The 27,287-nt window shown below is 39.0% G+C and overlaps 1 protein-coding gene across 12 annotated transcripts in view; it reads left to right on the forward strand.

The window, feature by feature from the left end:
• The window catches only part of LOC144057306 (focal adhesion kinase 1-like), a 48,001-nt gene that overhangs the window by 19,557 nt on the left and 1,157 nt on the right, over positions 1 to 27,287 (forward strand). For 4 of the 12 annotated variants that reach the window (XM_077574719.1, XM_077574720.1, XM_077574713.1 and 1 more), the window contains 24 exons: positions 741 to 848; positions 1,255 to 1,372; positions 1,656 to 1,686; positions 2,501 to 2,571; positions 2,980 to 2,997; positions 3,489 to 3,545; positions 5,334 to 5,354; positions 6,138 to 6,235; positions 7,976 to 8,060; positions 8,144 to 8,244; positions 8,322 to 8,437; positions 8,800 to 8,900; positions 8,987 to 9,076; positions 9,206 to 9,410; positions 13,151 to 13,262; positions 17,148 to 17,225; positions 17,316 to 17,504; positions 18,273 to 18,446; positions 21,046 to 21,108; positions 24,452 to 24,491; positions 24,829 to 24,932; positions 26,461 to 26,616; positions 26,879 to 26,959; positions 27,051 to 27,136. In XM_077574719.1, the coding sequence (XP_077430845.1) occupies positions 741 to 848; positions 1,255 to 1,372; positions 1,656 to 1,686; positions 2,501 to 2,571; positions 2,980 to 2,997; positions 3,489 to 3,545; positions 5,334 to 5,354; positions 6,138 to 6,235; positions 7,976 to 8,060; positions 8,144 to 8,244; positions 8,322 to 8,437; positions 8,800 to 8,900; positions 8,987 to 9,076; positions 9,206 to 9,410; positions 13,151 to 13,262; positions 17,148 to 17,225; positions 17,316 to 17,504; positions 18,273 to 18,446; positions 21,046 to 21,108; positions 24,452 to 24,491; positions 24,829 to 24,932; positions 26,461 to 26,616; positions 26,879 to 26,959; positions 27,051 to 27,136 (2,303 nt within the window). The remainder of the gene's footprint in view (positions 1 to 740; positions 849 to 1,254; positions 1,373 to 1,655; positions 1,687 to 2,500; positions 2,572 to 2,979; positions 2,998 to 3,488; positions 3,546 to 5,333; positions 5,355 to 6,137; positions 6,236 to 7,975; positions 8,061 to 8,143; positions 8,245 to 8,321; positions 8,438 to 8,799; positions 8,901 to 8,986; positions 9,077 to 9,205; positions 9,411 to 13,150; positions 13,263 to 17,147; positions 17,226 to 17,315; positions 17,505 to 18,272; positions 18,447 to 21,045; positions 21,109 to 24,451; positions 24,492 to 24,828; positions 24,933 to 26,460; positions 26,617 to 26,878; positions 26,960 to 27,050; positions 27,137 to 27,287) is intronic. The other 8 variants (XM_077574718.1, XM_077574721.1, XM_077574715.1 and 5 more) reach the window with 8 other exon arrangements.

Raw genomic sequence — 27,287 nt, forward strand, 5'->3', positions numbered from 1 at the left:
GTGAGTTATCATCAGATTTTACATTTCTTTCAATTCTAAGTCAATATGAAGTAATATTATAGCATAAAGTCACATACCGCACATACAGTAGTTCTGTGGTTCTACTTTCTATAAATTAGGGCTGTCAAGATTAGTCAACTAATCATGACTACGTCCACGACTAAATCCATTGATGGCTAATTTTATAGTCAACATCATCATTATTAATTTTGCAGTTTTGCTTTTCCTTGAAAACCTGCCTGTCTCCCGCTGTTACGTCTGCCTGTCTGTGACGCACATGCACAGCAGTTGTAGTCTGGGTCATCTGTGATGTAAAAAGAAGTACTGTGGCTAATGCAGTGTCATGGCTAAGCAGTGTTAGCAACAGAGTCTGAAAGTTAAATAAAAAAATATCGAAATGAATAAAAAAAACGTTTAATTTAATGCAAACCTGCCTTTCATGGCAACACGGTGGTGAAATAAATCAGACGTCATCACTCAACTATACATGCAGAGGAGAATGCAAAGTACTAGGGAGATGAGAGAGAGGACACCAGTTTTGTTCATGTTCTAAAAAAAACTGCTAACGTTCTCAATCTCCAGCACCCCCGACATAAATTGAGTTTGAGACCCCTGCCTTAATGGTAGTTTACAACACTGCCCTCTACTGGTTTGTCTTGCATATGCAGTTGGCATGTTTCAATTTGCATTTTGATGTTTCAAAAATGATAATTAGCTGTGATTTGTTTTCATGTCTCCAGCCTACCCACTTGGCAAACTTCAACCAGGTTCAGTCCATCCAGTATTCACCTTTGGAGGAAAAGGACAGGAAAGGCATGCTGCAGCTCAATGTAGCTGGAGCTCCAGAGGTGACAACACACTTAAGCATGCGGACACACACACACTCACATTCATACACAATCTTGTTGTAACATTGAGATTATCAAATGATGGATTTATGTAGACCTTCATAATGACGGTAAATCCATCAGAACTGTTGCCTAACCTTTTCGTGTAACCACTGTCACATGCTTGTGAATCATTATTTTTCATTTGAACTTTTAGTGACGCAGTTTTCTGGTAAAAATGTAGGCAATGTCAGCATGTGTATGTCAATAGTAAATGTAATAATAAAACATGTTGCTATCACATAACATAACTATCTTTTTCTGCACACGGCTGAACAAAGTAATGTTTTGTGCTTTTGCAAGATGTTACTTATAAAATTGTGCTGCTTATCAGACTCATGTGAGTGTGGTCTGTTTGTCTGTTCAGCCTCTCACAGTCACCACAGCATCCTTGACTACAGCAGAAAACATGGCTGATTTGATTGACGGTTACTGTCGACTCTTCTCCTTAACCAGCCACTCCTTCATTGTCAGAGTCCACAAGGGTAAGGCACACTCCCACTTCCATGTATTTTAGACTTATTACTACTACAGTGGTTGTCTTATGTGGAAGTTAAATATGAACGTGCGTGTGTTTGTGTGCTGTGTGTTTGAGTACTGTCAATATAGAATGACTATACAGTCACCCAACCAGATAATTAACTCTGCTTTTGATTGGAGATGCTTGTCGCGTTGAATACCCTTCCTGCATTTGACTTTTTCTAAAAATAACTGTCTGCAAACAGTGATGTGTTGGCGCTCACCATGGTGCTCGATTTTGTCTTTCAGATGGCGATAGAGCGCTACCATCCATCCCAAAGTAAGTATGGCAATGTTTGATACATGTTCCTTACTATGCTTTTTTTTTCAAGATCATTTAAATACTTTTGCAGCGCAAAATATGGTTGTTGCGTACAATAATCGACAGCAAAAATTGGAGTGTTGAAATTTTAGAGTTATTTCTTTTTTAATTATTATATAACTACTGATGTGTATTTTTAACATTTTCAGAGTTAGTGTTAGTTTAACTCTGCAGAGATGTAATTAAGCTCCACCTTTGCACCTGTACTTCTCCAGTTTGAGTCAGTGCCATTTTCCTCCTCCTTGCTTATCACTGGGAAACACTCACATTCTAACAAAAGCAGTTTGGGCCCTTGAAGTCATTTTGACTTACAAAAAGATACTGCTCAAAGCAAAAACTGGAATGGCATTTTTAATTCTGGCCGTGTTTAACACGTTTTAATAAATTCAGATTCATACAGTGTTCAATCTTGCGGTTGATTGGAGCGGTGACGAGTAACTAGGCAGAGCGGAAAAATATTGTAGCACTGCACACTGGTGTAAAATCAACACTGGGCAGTGTTGACTAGTGTTAAATTTCGTCTACAATCAGAGATGCTTTAACTCCATCTCTGTGTAGAATGATTTACCAGTTTAAAAAGTGTTGTAATAACTGTTTAGTGTGGACCAGTATAGATACTTTTGAAGTGTTAAATTTAACTCTTTAAGTGTTGAATTAACACTGTTGATTTTGCCGTGTAGCTATTAATAAAAAACAACACATTTTGATAATGTAATTGCTCCCATATTTAAAATCGACAGAGTGTTATGTTAACTTTATTTGTCTAATGCAGAGTATCAAATCACGAGAGGCGGATGGAAAAACGGATGGACGGCGTCCGAACCAGAGCCGTTTGTGTGTCAGGTAGGAGACTTATTGCGGCCTTCTCTTTCACTCTGGCAGCCTCTGCTTAGTTTAATGCTCTGAATGACTGCTGAGTGACTAGAGGCTCTGTGGACAAGTGTGTGTGTGTGCCCCTTATAAATCCCGCTCTTTGTTTGCAGTGAAGAGTCTCTCTCTCACACCATATGTTTGCATGGAGAGCTTTAGTCACTGCCACTTAGCGTTGACTTTCTAAGCTTTCCGAGATTTTTTTTTTTTACTCTCTGACTAGCGCCAATTTCGCAGCATTGTGAAAATGACCACAACAATGGAATCAATGCAGTACAATAAAACACATGGTATTGGTCCTAAACTGTTCATGCATACTAATCTTTCAAATGTTCTCCTTCCTTCTTTGTATGCATCTCTTGGTGCATGTGGCTTCTACAGGGCACAATAGCGGCGATGGTAAACAATATCATTTTCTTTGACATTCCTGCCTAATTTGATTTGACTGAATGTGTTGAAAGAATCTATCTGCGTGTGTGTAACTGATGCCGCTTTCTCCATGACTCAATCTGTTTTTGTGACACATTCTGGAAAGAACAGCCGTTTCCATCCCTCCCTTTTCCTCTTTGTGTCTGCTTCTCACCACTGCACATCACTATTTTCTGTCCCCGTCACTTGCGTGCGCATTAGTTTGACAGTAATTGTTGTGCATGTGTTCCGAGTTGGATATGGTGGCATTCTTTTGGACAGGTAAATTGTGTCCAGTCTTATTTTATTTTTTATTCTTTTATTTATTTATTTATTTTTATGTATTTATTTATTTAATTAATTTATTTATTTAATTTATTTATTTATAATTATTATTATTTTAATTTAGTTAAACATTTGTGAGTCATCATTTGTGGCTTCAATATTCTCTTTTCTTCCTCTTTGCCTCTTTGGTTCTACAGAAACAGACGACTATGCTGAAATCATAGATGAGGAGGACACTTACACAATGCCTTCAAGTAAGTAGGCCGAAATATACTTTATACATTTTGACATAAAATCCAAGGAGTTCATGTTATGAAATGAGAGTGGCGTGATCTTGATAACCGCATGACAGGGATAGTTAAATTTGTGTGTGGTTATTTGCATAGTGAGTGTGTTTAGTATTTAGCATCTCATTTGCTCAGCTGAACCTAACGACTTTTCTCCTTGAAAATCTGCTTGCATCACATTTGACCGTGTCTTATCTTCAATTTGTCAAATAAGGTGGCAATTTCTGCTCCTTAACTTATCATGAACATCACCTCATACTAGGGATGTCACAATATTCATGATATCATGATATCATGGTAGTAAAAGTGTCTTTATCGTTATGGTATTGCCTCTATATAAAATAATGAGGCGTTATGCTTAAAAATTCGTTTTAGGTCTATGTGTTGCTTAGCATGGCTGCTACAGCGCTCTCTCCACATCCTGCGGTCCTTGTTAGTTTACACACACACGATTGCTGCGTAGCACGCCACGTCACAAGAAATATTTCAATTACAATTTCTTGTAGCTGATCGGAAGTAGAAAACAAGATGTGCTTCACATATTTATTGAAAAGTTGAACACATGTACAGTTGAACAATTTCGATGTACCGTATTTTCCAAACTATAAGTCACGCTTTCTTTCAAAGGTTGGCTGTTCCTGCGACTTATACTCCGGAGAAATTAATACATGAAAAAATATGCCGGGATGGGGAAATAATTTTACAGACAGCCACAAGAGGGCACTCTAGTCTTATACTATAATATACTATATTTACTTAATGCGACTTATGTATGTTTTCCCCACTTAATTATGCATTTTTGGCTTTGTGCGAGTTATACTCTGGAGCGACTCATAGTCCGGAAAATACGGTACGTGTGATTTTTCGAGTGCACGGTCATATAAGGTTTAGAGATGTCCTTTCCACATAAAACTGCGGGAAAACACACAGACCGTGTATCATGAACCTTCCTGCAATACCATGAGGTTGACTTGCAATACTGTGAGCTTTCACACAATATCGCAATTTTCGTTCCATGAGAGCAATAGCATGTGATAACCAAACCGTGAGCTTTAGATATCCTTTCATACCTACCTCAAATGTGGGAAAGTTGTAAAACCTTTTGTGCATCACATACAACACACACAGGTATGCTTAGCTATCTGATATATGATTATTTGTTATCATTATTATTAAATGAAGGTATGGAAAGAATAGTATTGCAGCCAGTTAAATATCTATGATGTGCTTCAGCTATTTTATATGTGTTTTGGTTCTACAAATGAAAGCTCCTTATCCTTAGCTTCAAATGACTTGGGGGTCATGAAAAATCTTCTGAACCTGGTACAGTATTGTAACTGAATATTGCAACAACAACAAAAGTCAAAAGAACAAGTCCGAATATCATATTGCATAATGTTGTCTAGAAAGGGGAACACTTACAGCTCACATTTCCCGTCTATTTATAGGCCCGCGTGATATTTTTGTATTTGTGCGATCAAGTACCGGGAAAAATTTTCCTCAAGATGGTTTGACCTATTCACAATGGACAGAATTATTGGGACAGGTCATTTGAATGTATGTCAGTTACCAGATAATCAATCTATATGTTGACTGTGGTGAACAGTTACTATTTCTCTGCTAAATTGACATTTTGTAAATCCTGCACCAACTTGCTCTCTTGCCAAATCAACAATCACTGAAATATTCCAAGTATGGTTGTCATTGTACTCACAGCTAGTTATTTTGTCTCCTATCAATAACCAATTTCCCCAGAATACTATGGACTAGATCAAGGTAATGATTTGAACATACCATATGACTATGACTAGTTATATTGTTGTGGTACTTTGATTTGGTGGTGGTTGTGATCCTCCGTTAATGTCTGCCTGCAACAGTAAATGAACATCTGAATGTGCTGTTTTACTGTATGTGAAACCCAAACTCTTTTTGTCCATATTTTTGTTGTCACTTCAGGAGCAAATTTGTCCTACTTGTCTGACATGACTATCAGAAAAACAAAGGCATAAACATTTTTATGGTTTCTTTTGAGTTTGAAATGAGCTTAATAGAGAAAATGATGGATGTGTGGAAAAGACTATGGATCAAGCATATCTTACTGACTCTCACAAAAAACATCATCTTGACATTTCTCCCTGAGTAAAACATACAGTATCAGTTTGTGTTCTTGAACATCAATTTAAACGATGTTACACGGCATGCTCGGCTTGAATTGCTGATGCTGTTGTTGCATGCGGACTGCTACCAAGCTTGCCAGAGAAGATTGAAAAATCCATTCTTTGATAAATATTCTACGAAGAAGTAATCCAGTGTTAAACCTTTTACCAGCGAATGACATACTGTATGCTGCAGGGTAAAACTCTACCCTGCATACAATAGTTTGTGAGAAAAAAAATCATCTTACATAATCACATGCAAATGTCAAGTCTGTGCGCTGTGCTCTGACAAGCTTAGTAAGTGTGTGTGAGTATTGCTATGTTTGGTCCTAATTGTCTTCACCTTGTGTCTGTGTGTGTGTGTGTGTGTGTGCTTGTGTTCATGTGTATATTGTATATCCAGCACAGGACTATGAAATTCAACGGGATCGCATTGAACTGGGCCGCTGCATAGGTGAGGGTCAGTTTGGGGATGTCCATCAAGGAGTCTACATCAGCCCGGTAAGTACACATAATGAAGTGCATACGCGAAGATTTCATTTCACTTGTAAAGTTGTTTTGTAAATCAAGTATACTATTTATTGTCTGCGCCAATCTATATGATTGGAAGAGACACCGGTACTGCATGTAATAAACGCAGATCAGACAATAAGAGGTATCTAGCCTACAAATGGTGCTCTGCCACTTTTGTTCAAATAAAAATAATCACTCTTCTCAGCACACTTGCAGACATACAGAAGAGAACAAAAGGAGATCATTCTTTGTGTCATTCCGTGTTCAAAAGCTTTCAGCACATGATGACTTTAAGAAGCTTAAATCCAAATCTTTTTATTTTAATATACGCCACTGTGAATGTTCCCGTGGCGACACTTAAATGGTTTAATTTGAGAATAAAATCCAAATCCCTAAACCATTGCAATTAACATTACCGTCCGGGAGCTCGGATCCTCTTTGCTTTAGTTACAAAAATGCTTCGGATTGAATGTAATCACCAGTAATTAGAAATGAAGATGTTGAGGTTTTCTTTAGGAATGACCAGGATGGTTGGGATTAAAAATGTGTTCATCAGAGGGACAGTCAAGGTACCAATATACTTTACTCATTACTGTTTTTCCTTTGAACATTGTAATTCTGACTTTACGACTGCATAGTGTCATCAACGAAATCTAAACAAAAATAATTTCGTCAACACATTTTTAACCGGACTAACTAGACTAGAATAAAACCCTCATTAATAATCAATAACTGGGACTAAATCAGTATGCATTTTCGTCGACTAATGCAGACAAGACAAAAAATGTACTTCACTTAATAAAAACGGGACTAAAATCCATGGACATTTTAGTTCATGAACAAAAACGAGACAGAAATTATATGATTTTGTAAAATCGTATCTTCTAATCTGTCATTGTGACAGTGTCATGTGATGTGACACACAATGACACTTCTTTCAAATCTGCAGCTAGCGAGTGCAACATGCATAAACACATGGGACAGACAGGAGGAGGATTCTATTCTAAGCTATACTTTTTAGCTCATAGCATGGAGCCATAGTAGCCACTTGTTGACATACTGTAATTGTATGTGAAGTTGCTTATCATCAAAAAGATAAGAGAATTTTTCAGGTGAAATTGTTTTATATTCATAATGTTCAACTTGTCCTGACTAAAACTAGACTAAAACGTTGACAGTTTTTGTTGACTAAAACGAGATGAATAAAATGTTTTCTTGGACTAAAATAAAGACTAAAAAGTTTGATTTATATATATATTATATATATAATTTCCCGCGCCCTGTCTGCGGATGTGACGTCATGTGCGTGGTGGTGTGTACGTGAAGAACGGTATGTGCAGTTTAATTTTTATTTTTTTCAGCAGGTGGCAGTAGCGATTCAAAATGGAATATTCTACGTTCAGTAGCTAGCTTTAACTTAATAAAAATGTGTGTTGCTGCTTAATGACAGGAAGTTATGGGTGCTGGGGTTAGAACAATCAAAAAACACTGCCTATTACACCCTTAACAATGAAAAAATAAAAATAAAATCTTGGATCTGACAACCAGAAAAAATAATCCCTCGCACACTGACAGAACTTCACTGGAGTTTATTTGAGCCAAACAACGCGTTTCGCGTTGAGCGTCATCGGGTTCACCTCAAATCTGCTCCATTGATTAATCTTGGATATGTTGGTTCACCTACAATAGTATTTAGAACAATTGTTTTGGTGTGTCCGTATCTTCCAGGAGAACCCGGCATTGTCTGTGGCAGTGAAGACATGTAAAAATTCAACATCAGATAGCGTCAGGGAGAAATTTCTCCAAGAAGCACGTAAGCTTTTAATGTGCGCCTGTTGAACAACACTTGCTTGCTTGGACAGTTTCATTGAGAATCCACGTTGTCACCTCATCTAGTAACCATGCGTCAGTTTGACCATCCTCACATTGTGAAGCTGATTGGCGTCATTACAGAAAATCCAGTCTGGATCATAATGGAGCTTTGCACACTCGGAGAGGTAAGATAACTACTTATGGTGTTACTTATGACAGTAGACAGTACTCTAACATGTTTTTCTTTTTGTGCCTTGCGTAGTTACGTTCTTTCCTGCAAGTGAGGAAATACAGTCTCGACCTGGCCACTCTCATCCTGTACTCCTACCAGCTCAGCACGGCCTTGGCTTACCTTGAGAGCAAACGCTTTGTGCACAGGTGCGTGGCCTCATCTGCAGTGATGTTGAATTGTTCATTCATTTGGACATTCATGTCTTCATCTCTGGACTAGAAATAGAAGTAGCTACATATCAAATGGCAATCAGTAAAGCACATACTGTACACCAGCCAAGGCTGAGCGATCCCAATTTGGATGCTCACCAAATGCAGATGCCCAAGAAACATTTTGAACCACCATTTTTAGGATTGTGGCTAGTGTTGCACAACTAATTACAGCTTCTGGTCTGCTTTGTATCAGTGGAATTATTAGTCAATCCCTGAAGCATAACAGGACTGTGGCATTCAGGATTATCACCACCCTACTGCAGACTTTAAGATTGCTCTCTGCGTTTCCTCTTCAGGGATATCGCAGCACGAAACGTCCTGGTATCGACTGTAGACTGTGTGAAGCTGGGCGACTTTGGTCTGTCAAGGTACATGGAAGACAGTTCTTACTACAAAGGTAAGAATGCCACCTCCATGTATTTTCTGTTAGAGACACCGAACTGGAAACTGATTTATAGAGTTCCTCCCGTTTATATCGCTCAGCATCAAAGGGTAAACTGCCCATTAAATGGATGGCTCCGGAATCGATCAACTTTAGAAGATTTACCACAGCCAGTGATGTCTGGATGTTTGGTAAGTTTTGCATTAAATATGAACTATTTTGTATTTGAAAAAAAGATTTAAATTTAAACAATAGCTGATTCTGTTTACCATTACACTAATATTTGGTTAATTCTTCTTTTTCTCGGATATTGTATATAGGTGTCTGCATGTGGGAAATTCTGATGTACGGCATCAAGCCTTTCCAAGGTGTAAAAAACAACGACGTCATTGGGAGGATAGAGAATGGCGAACGACTGGCAATGCCCCCTCAGTGCCCCCCAACCCTGTACAGCTTGATGACAAAGTGTTGGTCGTACGATCCTAGCAAGAGGCCGCGCTTCAATGAACTGAAAACCCAGCTCAGGTATTTATTTGACATTGCGGTTCGAATTGAACGTGTGCAGATTAGTTTGAACTTTTCCACTCTGGTTTATGCATTACCCACCTTGAGATCTTCAAAGACTGTCTGTGCTGTTGCTCTGTTCATATGCCAACGGTTTTATTCCATTAGAATGAGTCATACTCATGCAGTAAATCTCTGACATTGTAAAGTATGGTGATATTTGTTCCTATGCTTGTCCTCACACTTCATCATCACCTCATAGCCGCATTTTCTTTGGATGCACTGGTGATATAGTGGGTAATGTACGTGCTGCTCCCCTTAGTCGCGTCGACTGCCGATGAGACGAGCCAAAAGCCACAACAGAAGTCTTTTAAAATTCACTTTATGTATCCCTACTTTAAGAAGGCAGTTTTACCAAAGTAACAGTTAAGTTTTCTTCCATCTTTCGGTCAGCAGGTGTCACTGTGTTTCTCTGCAGTGAAGTTTACTAATGAATTCCACTAGACTTAATTGAATGTTTGCTAATGATTGAGTGTTTACATTAAATTACGTGAAATCACAGTTATGTTTACATTTATATATGATGCTCATGATGACAGACCAAGCCATAAAAAAAGGTCAAGAATGTTTCCGTCTCTGTCATCCTCAGCCATCCTTAAAGTTTTTAAGGTTTTGCACATGCTGTACATACATAATAAATAGAACACGAAGCCCAATGTAACACTAAGTTTACTTCATGCACACATGTATTTTCTGTCTCATTTCCAAGCACTAAAATAGGGAACTAAGGGTGCATATTTAACTGCTGTGGTTTTTATGAGTTTTCGCCAAACCAGCATGACTCACACCTTAAATTCCAACGTGATACCTCCTGTTTTATTTGTCCGTTTTTTCTTACTGTACTACACCCATTTCCTCCGCGTTGTGTCTGTGTCATCATAATCTCATTGTCGTCATAATTTGCGTTCATATATTTTCAATCCAGCTACATTGTTTCAAGTTCATTGAAGTCAAGTTAATCTCATGAAATCTTCCACAAATACACCATTTGCTTTTGATAGGTTGTGTTAATGGTCTGACTTTAAAGCAAATGCAAAATTGACAAAATGTTGATTCATTTATTTTAATGGCGTAGTTGTTGTTTGAGGGGTTCATTCATTGTTGCGCAAGTCATTGGCTGCGTTTACAAGAAAAAGTCATCCTTTTAAGGGTCTAGGCGGGTTTGGTTCTCTCTTGGTCTGGAAAACATTTATTTCATATTATCAATTATAGGTCTCGTCTGCCAAATATGCAGCTTTCAGCTTCCCTTACAGTTTTACTAGACTGACGACCAACGTGTGTGTGAGTGTGTGTGTGCATGTGTGTGTGTGTGTGTGTTTACACAGTGGGCAGCTGCCAGGGGCTACAGCTTGCCAAGGAAAATAGAGAAAGACAGAATAGTGAGAGAGATGAGTGCAAGAAAGGAAGGAGTAAGCGGGTCTTCGGTAGCGCTCGTCTGCAGTAGTCAATGGCTTCTTTTTCTTGCGCAACATTATTGCATCTCACTGTCAACCTGCCGGAATAATTTAGTTTTGTCTTGTTAGTGATGCGGGATTAGTTGCAGTTGCTCAGCTTGGTCCCCAAGTGCACCTCATTAGTGGATTTTATTGGCTGTAAATGTTGATGTTGAGTGGATACACTGCTGCAATTATGTCGTCCTGCTCTTGAGGTAAAGTTTTGCCTTCTTTATGTCTTGCTTTTCAAAGACTTACAAATGTTGCGACAGCCTTAAATACAGTGAGAACATTTTCCCAAGTTATTCCAACTGAGATACTGTATTGAGTGACTTATTATGCTGCACGTATTAATGGAAGATGACTACTTACTCCTACTTTGCACATTGTGTAATTTTGTTGGAGATGTGTGGCCCTTTTCTAAGCACCGACAAAACTGTGGTTCAAACATTTCTATATCGTCAAAACTTTATTTCTATAACATGCTAAAATGTTCAAGATGAATGCATTTTACTCCTCTTTTGTATCCTATAGTGTATGTCAGAGAAAGTACTCAAACTACGACGTGATTAAACACTCAGAGCGTCATTCTGCTGTAGCGATTATTCATGTGATTTAAATTGATTCCAAATGTGAAATTGGATACACACAAGTACCTAGGATAGGATTTTGAATTTTGGATATTTTGGTGGGGGAAGGGGGTTCAACCATGGTAGAAAATGTACACATTTTTGTGATCATTAATGTTTGGATTCTCACTAAAATGATTTAAAACAATGCAAAGGAAGCAAATTTGCCCTTGATGAAGTTGTGAGATGGACCACAATTCAGCATCTGTGGGACCTCCTGCCTTTCCACCTGCCAAACTGGCATGTCAGGCCTTTATGTATTGTGCATTATTACAAAATAGATTTAATTCCAGTGCTCTCATTAAATATTAGAGGTAAATATGTAGATATTTTTAGTTTACATTAAACAGCTCTCAGATGAGAACAGCATTAAAAAAAAATTGACGACTCAGCTTTCTTCTTGGTCTGTGTAAATAAACAGGCTTTGTTGTTCCAGATGGTGGGGTGTTGTTGGTGGGCACTGGGTAGGCGTGTTTACGTTGCTTGGAGGTGAAGTGATCATCATTGCACCTCATATATGATGTCATTTGCTTGTGCGAGACAGATTTATGTGACACTTTGATTTATTTTCAATAAGCTTAATGAAGAGAATTCATTAAAAAAGATTAGATAGATTGGACCCAAAAATGATGGTCAACCATAAGGATGGCTGGCTAAAGAAGAAACCACAATCTCTTTGTAATCCATACATAGTTTTGTTTGTACAATATATTTTTTCCATAAACCTAATTTGGAATGCCCCATTGACACAAGTGTGCATTCTAATGGGAATAAAGGACAAGGCCTACCAGGAGATTAACTTTGACAGGTGCGGGGGACTCAAACACACATGGTGGGAGACAAAAGCACGGGGGGGTTGTATGGGGGTGTTGGTGATGATGTTCCTCAAAATAGCATTTACTCTTGTTGAGGGCATGGGTGGCAAGCATGTGCCAGATTGTACAACGTTCTGTTTTGCAAACCATCAATCTCTTCAGCTCCTCTGGGAATCTTTCTGATTTGAGCTAGCATTTTTTTCCCCCCAAGTCAGTAAGAGCTGATGAAGCAAGGAAATTGTCTTTTTGCACACGGTTATACGGTAAGATTTGAAAAAGTTAAAAGTTTGGAAGATGATTGGTTTACTTTGCACTTCGATTTTAAGGTTTTAGTTCATAAGGCGGAGTCGTCAGCACATTGACAAATTTCTTGTAAAATGTATTATGTCTCTTTATTACTCTTTTATGTAATCACTTTAGCATTTGGTTATCTTCCAATTACAGTCTGTTTTAAGAGGTGCTCATGTGGAAACCCATTTGGAAGATTGCATGACTGTAAAGATGTATCACTTGTTGTATTTTTAATGTTCCTTGAATGGTCCAAGAAGTATAAAGTACCTGATTACTTTAGATCCATTCAGCTGTCATAATTGCTTTTCATTACACTTTAAACAAAGACAATTGTGGAGGACTGAACCTGATATGTCAGACTAAAACTCTAGTGGGTGATGCCCCACACAATGTTCTTCTCAATTGCAGTACTAGATTTGGATTATTAAGAAAAAAAAGAGTCGTTTTTTATTAGCTGCCTGTCTGCAGAAGTTACTATGCAACAGACACACTTCTCATATCTTGTGCTGTCTTTCCTTCTTTTTTTTTTACAGTACAATACTAGAAGAGGAGAAGGCCCAGCAGAAGGAGAGGAACAGGATGGAGATGAGGAGGCAGGTCACTGTATCATGGGACTCGGGAGGTTCTGATGAAGCACCACCAAAGGTAAGACGACTTCTCACTTCTCTTTGTTTTGAATCTACCAGATTCATTTCACACGACTGAGTGAGGACACACACAGTCACGCGGTGAATATTAGTTAGGTTTTTCCGCAATTCAAAACTCAAAGCACAACTGCTGAGATTCCTATCAAAGCACTCTCTTTTCACCACAATTTCCTTAACAAGTACTGTAACTGGAAAATGTGACATTGCCACTTGCATTTCATGAGTCAGAACCCCTAACTCCGCCTTCCACGAAAACCCTCCCAACTTGCTGCCCCAGCTGCTAGCTACTTTATCCCTGCTAACAGCCACCATTCCCTTGTTGTTAACATCTGCTAACTCCTCCTTTACACTTTTGAATACAAAGCCATACAGTATGTCATGAGAGCATTGATGTGTTGATGACATTGATATGATTGTAAGGCTTCACTAATGCATGAGTCGTTCCGAGCCAAGGGCATTAAGAGTCGTTAATTGATTTTGGTTACAACTTCTTCTTCCTTGTCTGCATTCCTCTCACAAACCTTTTTTTTTTTCTACACGTTTGCGCCTCCTCTACCTTTTTTCTTTCTATTGTGTTTGCAGCCCGGTCACCGTCCTTCACTGCAGCCCTCCTTCAGTCTGGATTGTCTGTCTACTTCCTCTCCTCACCATTGCCATCAAAACCAGCACTTTGCCTCACAGCTTTCCCTCCGCCCTGGAAACCCTCCTCCTTCATTTTCCTGCTACCCATCTTCCAAACCCCTTCCCATTTCATCAACCGTATTTTCACATTATTGTTCCGCTTTTCCTTCCGAGTCACCTCTTTTTCACAACAAAACCTATCACAGTTGCTGTTTTTCCCAGCGCCACACCAACCCAGAGTCCAGCTTCCACCTGCAGCCTCATGCTGACTTTTGTCCTCGACCTAAAAATCCAAAGAGCCTGCCCAATGGCAGCTGCGCTCACAAAACAAATCCCCCTTTTGACGACAGCCTGCCTTGTTCATCCCAGTCAAACGCAAACCGCTTCCATTCCCTTACAACAAGACACTTCACACCACTCCCTCGGCTTCTTAGCCCTAATTCTCAGAGTTCCATCTTGTCAAATGCTTTGGCCTTCAACCTCGAGAATCTCAAGACAAATTTCAAATGTAAAAGTGCTCCATTGCTGAGCTGCCCAACTAATTCTAAAGTCCACCTCCAACCTGCCTCTAACCTCCAGCCCCAGTGTGGGAGGCCCCAGCTCGCTGTTCCACACTCTGACAAACTAATCCCAATGCCCTCTGTTTGTACTCTGTTCTACAATCCACCCAACCAAAGGCCAGGACCTCCTTTAACTGCCCACATATCTTGTCTCACCTCCTGCACGCTACCCGCTCACAAGCCATTAAAGGCAGGTTACGCAGTTTTGCAATAACATGCATTTAACTACTACTTCTGCTACTACTTGGCATTCCACTAATGTTGCAACATTCTGTTTGAATCAGGTCAATCACACTGTTTTGAAACAAGCTTAGTTTGTATGCACAATATTTCCGCTCCTTGAAGACTTATTTGTCACATTTATGAATTTGTTTCCCAAACAGTTTATCCTCATTTTGGGTCATGGTTATTTGTCACAAATAGTACATAATACACACCCAATACTCTTAAAACGCTGTGAAATTTGCCTCTGAACTACTCCTCGGACCCACAATGATAAAACATATAAAATACGGTAATAACCATTTCTAATCTAATCATTTCTTTAGCATGATCAGTTCCCTTTCCTTGGTTAATGGGTAGTTCTTGACTGTCCTCCCCTGAACAAAGTAAATGTGTGTCATCTGCAAATGTATTACAGTAGGTATTTTACAAATATTATTTAATAAAATAGAAATATTGCCTCTTATATTACCTCCCCTTTCTTATTCATCTAAAAAGGTCATAATGATTGATTGAATTGAATCATTTCTATTGAAAGTGTATTTTCATATTCTGGACAATGTTACGATGCCCCCATGTAATGGGACAGACAAGAATATTGCTACATTTGCACTAAAATGACCTCCGTTTAACGCTAACCCCATTGGCCCCTTCAAATATTAAATTATTCATATGTCAGTGGAGTGACTTTGAAGGGTTTGCAGCCAAGAACAGCATCACTGTGAAGTCAGCACGATTGCGCTTAACCTGCCAGCGTGCTGCTGATTGACCTTCGTTGTGTTTCATTTCGTGGCAGTTGTTTGTTTTTGTCTGTGTCAGGCTTTGTGTTGATGTGTCCTCAGATTATCACTCCCTATGTTTAGCTTGTTCAGAATGTCTGTTCAAATCCTTATTCCACTAGCCTTGCATGCAAACCTGCACCCATGTTCAAGATGTCACAGATAAAATATGAGATCAAATGTTCACACAATTGTAAATATGTCTCACACTAGATGAAGAAAATGTGTTTTCTAATATCAGAATAACCGAAAGAATCAGGATAATATTAGGGGTGTCAATAGTTAAGTCAGGTTTAATCGCAAATTTTATGTCGTTCTGAATGTACAATAAAATGTACAATGAAACATATTTTTTTCAAAGTTTTCATACTCTTGTTAACATAAAAGTGATATAAAAGTGTTAAACTAATAGATCTATGGCTGGATATTTTATTCACTGATACAGTAATTTCATAATAATTCATAAAATTGAGTTAAAATTTAAAAAGCGGACTGTACTGTATAAACGAGTGTGATATTGATATGTGTTGAGGTCATTTTTCTGCCACTAGATGGCATAATTGCCTTTGTTAGACATTGGTGACAGCGCAGTGCATTTTTCTTTTCATATTAAGAGCTATCTAATTTTTAACATGAAGTAACTTGTGAAATTCTGCACTTTTTTTGTAAAATTGTAAAATACAACTTGACCCCAGTCTTCACAAATATATGCATTATTATTTTATTACTGTTAAATTTTGACGTGGACGAGTCTGCTGCGTTGTGACTGGAGTTCTCCCAGTATAGGCTTTCCAAGTAAAGGTCGGTCATTATAAATTTTAATTTACAAAACATTATAAATATACCAGTATATTAAATATTATAAAACACTATCATTTTTAAGTTGCCGATGTGCACCATTGGAGAAAAAAAAAACATTGAATAATAAAATCATGTTAACTTTGGCTGTGCTCTAGAAGATTCAGACACATTCAAATATTTTTACAGCCACACTCCAGACTGGGTTCTAAGTCTTTGTGTCATGTGTTTGTGGCAGCTCTGTTTCTGTATGTCAGCCCAGCACTTTCAACTTTATGGTGATCAATGTGTCTGTGTGCAGGCAATGAATTGTGCCACAAATCTTCCGCTCTGTTGCGCAACACTTATGTTTTCTTTTCTTTTTAAAGATATGCTACGGGAAGGGGAAAGAATTTTGTTTCTCACAAAGGCTTATTTTATTTTATCTAAACAGAAAGCTTGCATGCAAATTGTCCAAAATGTTCTGCCTTTAAATTATATAAGTGCAAAACAGGTTACAGACACATAATATAAATTGTTTTAAGCATACATTACGAAAAATGGGTTATCATAGAAAACATTTTTATTAATCGAGGATTAAAAAGCATCTGCATGTTGTGTACTGCTTTCAAGCCCCTACCATTCTTCACCAGTAGATGGTGTTCTTAACAAATCTGTGTGTGCTACAAGGACAGAAACTACTTGGAATGGTGGTTTACAGCTATAACTAATCACTCCTTGACTCTAACTAGTAGTGCTATTGTTATGCTAGTCGCTACAGCTAACAGCTTGCTCTATGTTTAGCGAGCTGAGAGCTTTGTATGTATTCTTTGGTGTCATCTAAAAATGATTTCAGGTAGAAAATAGATCAACCTCCCTTGTAACAATCTTCCATATTCACTTTCTCTCTTCCTCTCACCATAGCCTAGTAGACCAGGTTACCCCAGTCCGCGCTCCAGTGAAGGCTATTACCCCAGTGCCCAGCACCCTGGACACTACCAGGTATATAAACAACTTCATCTTAAAGTAATATGTAGAGAATGTGGTTTGCTCCGTTATATTCTACAGCAGTAAGTGTTTTGGCTATGTCAGATGGCAGGTTACCCCGGCCCGCACACACTGCCGTCAGTGCCCAGCGCCCTCTACCCCCCGCAGGCCACAATGCTGGAGACGCATCACGCGCACACGCACCCGCGCCATCATGTCCACGCACACTCACATGTGCAGCACCTCCCTCAGCCGCATGGGCAGGACATGGCGCATTGGGGTTCGGCTATGGAGGTAAGAGAACAATTTATTTTTATCTTTTTTTCTTAATTATGTTGTTGGACACCGCAAATTACTGGTACTCCTCAAAAGTCCCATACATACTTTATAGATACTCCAAGCCCATCATTGAAAGCAGAGAGAAATGTACTACTCGAAAAGGTTGGGGGTATTTGGCATATAGGTGAAATTTCAGGATGAACCTAAGTGCTCTTTAATTTTTACGTAATTTGACCGTCTCGACTTTTACTGCATATGTCCATCCATTTAGTGTTTTAGGAGTTTTTGTACCGCTTGCTGTTCCTTAACAAGGAGCTGGATGTCAAAGTTCACAAAATTATTGATTGAGTGTTGCGATTGTGTTTCCTGGATCAATAAAATGTGTATTTGCATCATACAGAAAGTCTGGATGAGTCACAGAAAGGCATAGAAGTGGACAATTGTTGCAATCACGGCTCAAACGCCTTTCTAAATTCACCTGTTAAAAGTTATAGTGCATTTTAGGTTCATCCTGAAATTTCAACCAAAATCCGAAATTTTTGTGAGTAGTGTGTGTTGATGAGGCATTGAGTTCTGAATCATAATCAACCCATACACATCCATCACACTCGTTGTCTCCCCACTGTGTTGTTGCTGCCTCTCATCAGTTTGCCATTGGGTTTGTGTACGTGTGTGCATGTTTGTCTTCAAATGTGGCATGTTTGCTGTTGTGCACTGTCTTTCTTTTTTTGTGTTCGTCTTGTGCGTGCGTGTGGCGTCTTTGTACCCGTTGTTTGTGTGTAGGACAGGGCAATAGACATGCAGCAGTGTGTAGGCCAGCAGTGCCTGTTAATGGAGGAACAGCTGATGATACAGCAGCAGCAGATGGAGGAGGATCAGAGGTGGCTGGAGCAGGAGGAAAGGCTGCTGGTAACACACAGCACACACAGAGGACAAGAAGAGAACTTTACAGGCCATGTATGATCAGGTTCTTAATAACCAAATCTTACAAAGACATGTTAATGATGTGTCCATGACTCCCATTTGAGTGTGAATTTGAGATGTGTTATTGATACCTGCATGGAAAAACTGTCTTGCTTGCATTTACATTTTTTTTTTTAAGGTATTGTCACTTAAACTTTTTGTTTCAGAAGCCTGCTTGTTATTTGTTCAAATTCATCACATATTCACCAAGAACATGTTTGTATCTAATAAGACTTACTGCACTGTATTTTTGTAGCAATCACTCAGGATTTGAATATTTTATTTTTCCTTAAAGGGGAAGTCAACCCCAAAATGTTCTTTACAATAATATGTTGTATGCAGCTCCACTAGTCTAAACACGGTATTCTGATTAATAGTGTTTGTGGGATATGAGTTAAGCAGCAAAATCCACCAATTTTTATTCATCAAAGGGGGCAGCCATTTTGTCACTTGCTGTTGAAAATTAAATGAAAATGACAGTGCTCAGGTAACGACCAACCACGGCTCAGCTTTGGTCATTACCTGAGCAACTGCGATGTCACCTTCACAGATTTTTATATGAATTAATGCTGTCAAAGTTAAAGCATTAACTAATTAATTAATCACAAAAAAAGATCGCATTAATCATGTATTAACGCAGATTAATCACACTATTAATTTTGATCGAAGCTGATCCTTTAGCTTGACAGCAGATGGCTACGTTAAAGGTAGCACAGGTTGGGTTTGAGCAATAAACATAACTACATGCATTAAAGTAAAACGTTTAATAAATGTTTGTGTATGACATTCAAAATATTTGTTCATGTCAGAATATAGAGGTCATTTAAAATTCGATTTTTCTAATTAACTGATTATAAAAAGAGGAAGATGAGCGTGTGCAGTGGATCAACATAACATTAAATGTCGAAAGAATTAACCTATAACAGGTCCTTTAAATTTGGCGGGCAAAATTTTTTGATAAAAAAGCATTTTTAATTAAGCAATTCATCAAAATTCAATAATACAAAATGCCTATGTAGCGCTTCTCCCAGACTTATTAGTACAACTGTGTGTTATACTGTGGGGGAATTTTCAAATCAACGAATTCAGTTAGGCAGTCATAGAGAGTGGCAACGTAAGATGGCTGCCAGTGGCTTCACTTCTCTCAATGTCAAGCAAGCGGCATCGTTAGTCCATTTATATATAAATCTATGCATCTTTAGTCTACAGCAAATGGCAAAATGGCCGCCCAGAGATGGCGAAAAACAGGTATATTTTGCTGCTTAATACATATTCCACAAATGCAATATCAATCAGCATGTTGTGCTTAGACTAGTGGGGCTGCAAAAAACATATTGTCAAGAATGTTTTGGGGTTGACTTCCCCTTTAAAAACTCTGTTACCTAACTGCAGTTCACAGAGGTAGCGTTCTGCTGACATTAGCCCCTCTGTTTTAAACAGCTCAGAATTGCTCCTAATTTGAGACATTAAATTCCTGTTGGCGTCATAGAAACTTGCTTGAAAACAGAAGCTGTTTGTTCACCTAGGACTGCTTTCATTTTAGACTCTTCCGCTTAGACTTAGAAGACAGTGGGAAAATTATAGGCTTGCTTCTTTCCCTTTTCAATATTGCCTATATTGTGGTACAATGCAATTCTATTGTGCCCCCCGTCTGTGCCACGCCTCTTGATGTAGGGTCGCCTCTACTAATCAAAAATCTAAAGTGTACTTATACAAATAGGATGCAAGTTTCTACAAACATGTGCATGCGTGCTCATGCGCATGTTTGTGTGCGTTCGCAGGCAGGTGGGGGCTGTGTGAATTCCAAACTAATGATAGTCTTAGAGAATCTGACAGTCCAGTCAACACACACACACACACAACCACTAAGTGACGACACACAAGTTCACAGAAAAAAAGTGTAGTCTGGTTTTATAATGCAGTACCTTCAGGGAGGGTTGAGGAAGAGGAGGAGGAAAATGATGGGCTTCTGGGGAGAAAGTGGTCGACGTGACCGCTCATTGGCAGCGTGCTCCATCCCTCCTCTCCTTTCCAACTCGTTCCCCTTCTCCGGGCTTTACAGTCATATAAAAGTGTGCTGGATGTATTCTCCACCACGTTAACTTGCTGGCACACTCAAGGATACAGACAAGAAAGCTCACCTTAGGCAACATATATGAATTCCATTGCTATGCTGGTCTTCAAGTCCTGCCTTGGACAGCTGGTAGGTGGGAGGAACGGGATTGTATGTTTACATGTAGAGTAGGTGTTCTTTGTTGAATTTGGATTGACATTGGAAAGTTGTGGTAACGTTGCTTGTTGTTTGTGTGTGTGTGGAAGCGGTTAGACGGGCATACTGCTCACTGTGTGCGCTCTGCTTTATTGGAAGCCTTGTGCTTGAGTCTTGTAAGTGGTATCATATTTAAGTGTTTGCTATGCCCACGATTTTGTTTAAACTTCAGGTGAAACTTGCAATCATCTGATCACGTCGTGACTGAAGACTAATTATGTTTAATCACTACCATGTTTGTTTGCTGTTCACTGCCGTGTTATTTCAATGATCATTTGGTAACGTCGAGATTCTTTGTAATTATTGTCATTTTTATGTGCTTAGAAACCAGAAACCAGAAGTTCTCGAGGGAGTCTGGACCGAGATGATGGAGGACTCCAGCCACCGGTAAGTGGCTCCCTTGTTTTCTGCCTCCATCACATATGGTGTGTGTGTGTGTGTTTTTTTTTTTTTTTTTGCTGTTATCAGCAGTGGCATGGCAGCAGCAGGGTTGTAAATGAAACAATGCTGATAACAGTGAGTATAAACATCTTGGTTGGGTGCATATGGATGTTAACAAGTACAGGTAGTCCTCAACTTACGAACACAATGAGTTCCGAGAGGTTGTTTGTAAGTCAAATTTATTTGAAGTCGAACCCCTTTGAAGTGAAATTTTATGGAATTATTATTTTTTAATAAATTAATAAAAAAAGATGTTACAAATAAAAATGAAACAAATTATATACATTATATACTCTCCATATAGTGCATAAATTAAATTCAAAAAATGCATTTTATTATTATTATAATTTTAATAATATTATTATTATTTTATTTTATTTTTTAATGTATTTACAATAGTTGGTGTATGAAGAGTGCGAGCGCCACGGCTCCTGTGCCGTGCATCACCCGACAGTGAGGTAGATGAATTGCACAAATGGCGCAGTGCTGCTCGGCGGGGTTGTGGCAGAGAGGGGAACTACAGTACAGTACTTTACCATAATGTATGATGTGGCGTGCACTAAAAAACATTAACTTGCGAGCGAAATACGGCAAACCTTTGTTTGGATCTGCAAAACGTTCGCAAGTTGAATGTTCATAACTAAAGGACTACCTGTACAACAACTCCCAAGACTTCTTGAATTGTTTCCATTGCACTTAACATGTGTATCTTTGGGAACAGAGTTTACTATTGTTCTTTATAATTTATGTTAAAATCAGTACTTCCTGACATCTAGCTAATGTATGTTTTGCATTAAAAAAAAGGCACACCACAAAACAAAAGTCACATGAAATATATTTTATATATAATGAAACAATAAGCATGTTTAGTTCAGGTTGATAAATAATATAAAAGCTGACAGATAGATCAGCTGTAGTAAATTAATAATTTTTGGAGCAATTAAATAATAATGTATAATTTCCGGTGGCACAGACAATTTCTCATGGCACACTTAGGAAGTGGTTTGCAATAACTGGTAAAAACATAGAGATGATTTCCAAGATGAATGAGTCACGTTCTGGTTGGTCTCACTGCAAAATAAATTGGTGGCAGCATGTGTTTATTTTCATGACAGCGAAGGGTTGTGATCCTGGAGCAGGAAGTAACCCATTTTTGCTGGGGTCAGCAATGAGGGGTCGGTGGATTCCCACATCGCGGCTGGTTATTAATAGAAAACCATTACATAAACACCAAACCGTCGTCTTTGTGCTTTCCCTCTTTGCCTCTGTGCGTTCGTGTGGAGTTTACTGGGTTCTGCCCAAATCTGGCCACCTGTAATTACACCCAGAAAATAGCAGTTAAACTCTTCGGAGTGTGAAGCATGGCGTCACAGGAAAATCCCACATGGGTCGTTTCAAGTGAAGCCATGTTCAGACCTGGAGTTAACGTGTTCCCTTGTTGATGAGGTCACTGGTAACAGGTCCAAGTTCAGGTGTGATGAAGGACGCACAGAGATTTGAATCAGTAGCATTCTTTTGCACCCGAAGCCTGGTGTCAATTACTGTATCCCAGTGGGGTACACACCATTTATGGTTGCTGGGCCCCTGTTTAGATTTTTGTGCAGAAAGCTCAGCTTTATTGGATATATTGCTATTCCCATTTTAGGATGTTATAACCGTACTAGAATTCTGTATTGTCCCTTTACATCAGGGGTGACCAACCTTTTTGAAACTGAGAGCTACTACGTGGATAATGATTCATATGAAGGACTGCCAGTTTGATACACATTTCTGAACAATAAATTGGCTCAGGGCACCTCTTAATATTATTATTATTAATAATTAATGATCTTCATTTATGAAATTGATCATGTTAATGATTTTACCAATAATAACCCCTGCTTTAAATATTTGAATGCACGAGTAGAAACTCGAAGATATGAATTAAACCATGAATTTCAGTGTACTACATTGAATAATGTCTGAAAGGTATTTTTTAAAGAGGAAGTCAACCCCCCCCCCCCCCCCAAAAAAAAAACCTTTAATAATGTTGTATTTGCCCACACTAGTCTTAACACAACATTTTGATTAATATTGTGTTTATGGAATAAAAATAAAGAGCAAAATCCACCCATTTTTATCCATGTCAGAGGGCGGCCATTTTGCCACTTGCTGTCGACCTACTGTAAAATGACATCACGGTTGCTCAGGGTGTTCAGGTAACAATCAATCACTGCTCAGCTTCAAAAAGCAAATGAGCCATGATTGTTCGTGACCTGCGCCCTCAGCAACTGTGATGTTGTTTTAGGTCAACAGCAAGTGTCAAAATGGCCGCCCACTGAGATGGATAAAAACGGGTGGATTTTATAGTTCACAAATGCACTGTTCATCAGAATGCCACGTTTAAACTAGTTCCCCTGCATAGAGCATACTAAATACTTTTTAACTACATCAAGCACTTTTCCACACTCACAATTATTTTGTGTTTTTAAAATGTTAAATTTCAGCTGTCCTGGCGTGTTAATCTCATACAGTATGTGAAAACATTTGAAAAGAGTTACACAGACAAGATTGAACCACAACACAGTCATTCAAAAAAAAAAAAAAGTCATGAAATGTTTTGTTTTCTGGATAGTGCATTAAATATGTCAATAATAGTAATTTGTAGTAGTTTGTTTTTTTTTGTACCAGAAGCCATTGGCCTTGCAGTCTAATGTTGCCATTGGCAACGGAGATATTTCTGTCTCTGTAATTCATCACACTGCCTGACCTCCTCCTCCCATAGAATGTGGTTTGTGGTGGGAAAAATCTCCCTCCTATATGTGGGGGTTTGTGTTACTGTAGTCAAATATTTTTGGGGTGTCTGTGGTTGTCAACCCACAAGGCTCCCATTGCACAAAGACTTTTCTCAGCCATTGCTTCTGTTTTCTCGCACAGAGAAGCCAAATAATGGACCTAAAATTTTGAATCTTAACTTGGCTAGCATCCTGACAACATAAAATTGCCTTGTTTGATGTTTGCGACCAACAATTCGTCAAGGTACGCTTCGGGGGTTCTCTGTTGATTTTTATGCGTGTGGCCACATGGAACATTTTTACGTTCATGTAACATGGTGATAGACCACACACACACACCACTGCAAAAGACAAATAGAGACTGAGTGTCGTGTGATTTGAACATTAACATGCATTCTCTACTTTTCTTAGACGCATAGTCTCGCCTGTAAAGTTGTTTAATTTCCTCTCAAGCTTCTACTTAGGCGTGCATACTTGCTAACCCAAAGTATTGTTGGTGTGTTTGTTTTTTGCAGACGGGAAACCAACACATATACCAGCCCGTTGGCAAAGCAGGTAATAGACAGGCCTGTAACCTTTAAATTATAGTCCCCCAACCACACTTTTTTCCTCTCTTTCCATTTAAACCTCTGAAGTGTGCATTTAAGTGTATCGCGCTTTAGCTTTCTTCATACAGCTATGGATTTGTCTGCATCCAGCAGACAGTGTCTTGCTTTTTTATAGTGCATGTTTGAGCAAGATATTTTAGTCTCTGAGTAGAAACCTCCCGTTTTTATTATTTTTTTACACGCTCTTGTTGAATCCTGTGAGATTCTAGAGCACGATCTTATAAAAAATTAGCTTGCAATGGGGCTACTACACCCCCGAACTAAAGAGCTGTTGTTTCGTGCAGAGCTTGTGGCCCCCCCGAAAAAACCACCACGACCCGGGGCCCAGAGCCAAGGCTGCAGTCTGGCCGGTCTGAACACTGCAGACAGCTACAATGATGGCGTGAAGGTACACAAAAAAAGCTTGGCAAAAAGCCTCAGAAATGTGGAATATATTCATTGATCACTTGAATGTCGTCATCAAGCAAAAACTACACTACTTTGCCGAATATATACAATACAGTGCATGTTTTAATGCTTCCCAATAATAACTTGTCTTCTTTGGGTTTGCCTGCTCCCACTGTTCCTCCTCTTCCTCCTCCTGTCCTGCCTTACTGTTGACCCCCAGCCCTGGCGGGTAAGCAGCATAATGTCTATATGTCTGTCTGTCTTTCTTCTTCATCACACATTTATTTCACACTCTGTGTCTATCCATTCTGTATTTATTTCCTACTGTCCCCTTTTCCATGCTCTGTTAGTACAAGATAATTTCCCCCTTTAAGCAAACACATCTGTTTTCTAGCCAATATGAACTTTTACTAACAATATTAACTGGCTGCCGTGCTGAAAATGTAATCACACAGCTGTCTCTTTTCAAACAGTAGCCAGTGTAATGAGCAGATGGCATTTGTTGTCGTAGTTTACTTCCTGTCCAGCATATTCTGTGCCCACCTGTTGTTTTGCTCTACAAGGTGGTCCTTTAATTGCATATCTTTTCATTATAAAAACATTTCACTGAATAGTAGCCATAATAATTTGGTTTCTGTAAGTCAAAGATTGCACGTAGGAAGGGACATTTATTTATTCATTTATTTATTTGTGTTTATTTATTTATTTATTTTATTCAGCAGAATGAGATCATGAGTCCATTTCAAATTCCAAGTCTGTGTTTGTGTCCAAATTCACAAGGCTGGCGGATTTGTCGGCTGCATGACGTCACTCCCAGCGCGACTCGACAGCACGCACGGTTTTACACATGAATTGATTGTCAATACTGCTTGTCGGTAGCGCATTGACCGACTATCCATTCATGTGTAAATCAGGCTTAAATCCGTGCATGCTGTCGAGTAGCGCCGGAATTGACGTCATGATGCCGACAAATTCGGCCTTAAGAGGAGTCAGTCTTGTGTATGTGTAAGAAGCTTGAGAGAAGTATATACTTTGTGCCTTAGAGAGCCACCTGGTGGCTGTATAAGTCAAGTACATGCTGATGTGGGTATTTCGAGTGTTAGCAGAGCTTCACAGCCATGTGGCCTTTCTTTTAATGACTTCTTTATGAATTTGTACATTCAATTTGATTTGATTTGCATAAAACTTAGTGAATGGGTTGAAGTGAAGATAAAATGTTGTGCAATTTTAAAAATTGGGTGGCCCACCAGCAAATAGTTTCAAGAAATGACATTTTCACCAACATTTCATTCAGTTGGAATGTTAACAAATAGCATCTTCAGTATGATTTCTTGAATTTTCTTTCCCTCATAAGTTCTTATTAATTTCGTCTCTGTAGTGTTGTAGACATGCAAATCGTCCACCGGATAAGATGCACACAAAGCATTCATATTGTACGTCTCATCTGTAGTGTCTCCACATTTCCCTTTGTGTATTTCGTCACATCGTAAACACAGCACTCATTGATGTTTGTGCTTGACTTGGCTCAGCTACAGCCCCAAGAGATCAGCCCCCCTCCCACCGCCAATCTGGACCGCTCCAACGACAAGGTATACGAAAACGTGACGGGATTGGTTAAAGCTGTGATCGAGATGTCCAGCAAGATTCAGCCGGCTCCCCCCGAGGAATACGTTCCCATGGTCAAGGTAAGCGAGAGAAAATCGGTTGTTTTTCAAAACCTGACTTGGATCCTTAATAGCGGGGCTGTTCTGCTAAGATCATTCAGAACGTAAGCAATCAAGTTTGCGCCCGTTTTGAGCGAATCAGGCTGACTGTGTCCTGATGAATACACCAGTAAATAACATTTGTCAGTTCTTTGGGCCGTATTGACGTCATCCGAGTTCCAGGCTTGTCTATCAGAGCTGTTTGGCTCAAAGTGAAAAGATTTTGTGGTTTTCCCGTTTTCAGGATGTGGGCCTGGCGTTGAGGACGTTGTTGGCCACAGTGGACGAGACCCTGCCGCAACTTCCAGCCAGCACACACAGAGAGGTGATGACACACTCATACTTGTACAAAGTACAAACACACATTCATCATCGTTGTTATTGTCGATAATTTATTTGTATTTATTTTTTTGCAGATCGAGATGGCGCAAAAGCTTTTGAACTCTGACTTGGCAGAACTGATTGGAAAAATGAAGTTAGCTCAGCAGTATGTGATGACGAGGTAGGTGTAACCTCTTCCTGGTAAAATGGTATGCTTGACTTATTAGTGAACGTCAGCAGAAACAGTAACGTTTTGGCATAAATAATGAAAGGGGGTTGTATTGTATCCTTTGCCTACTTGTTAAACTAAATTGTAGCTAATGTATATTTTT

Source organism: Vanacampus margaritifer, chromosome 9, assembly GCF_051991255.1.
Source record: "Vanacampus margaritifer isolate UIUO_Vmar chromosome 9, RoL_Vmar_1.0, whole genome shotgun sequence".
NCBI classification, from domain to species: Eukaryota; Metazoa; Chordata; class Actinopteri; order Syngnathiformes; family Syngnathidae; genus Vanacampus; species Vanacampus margaritifer.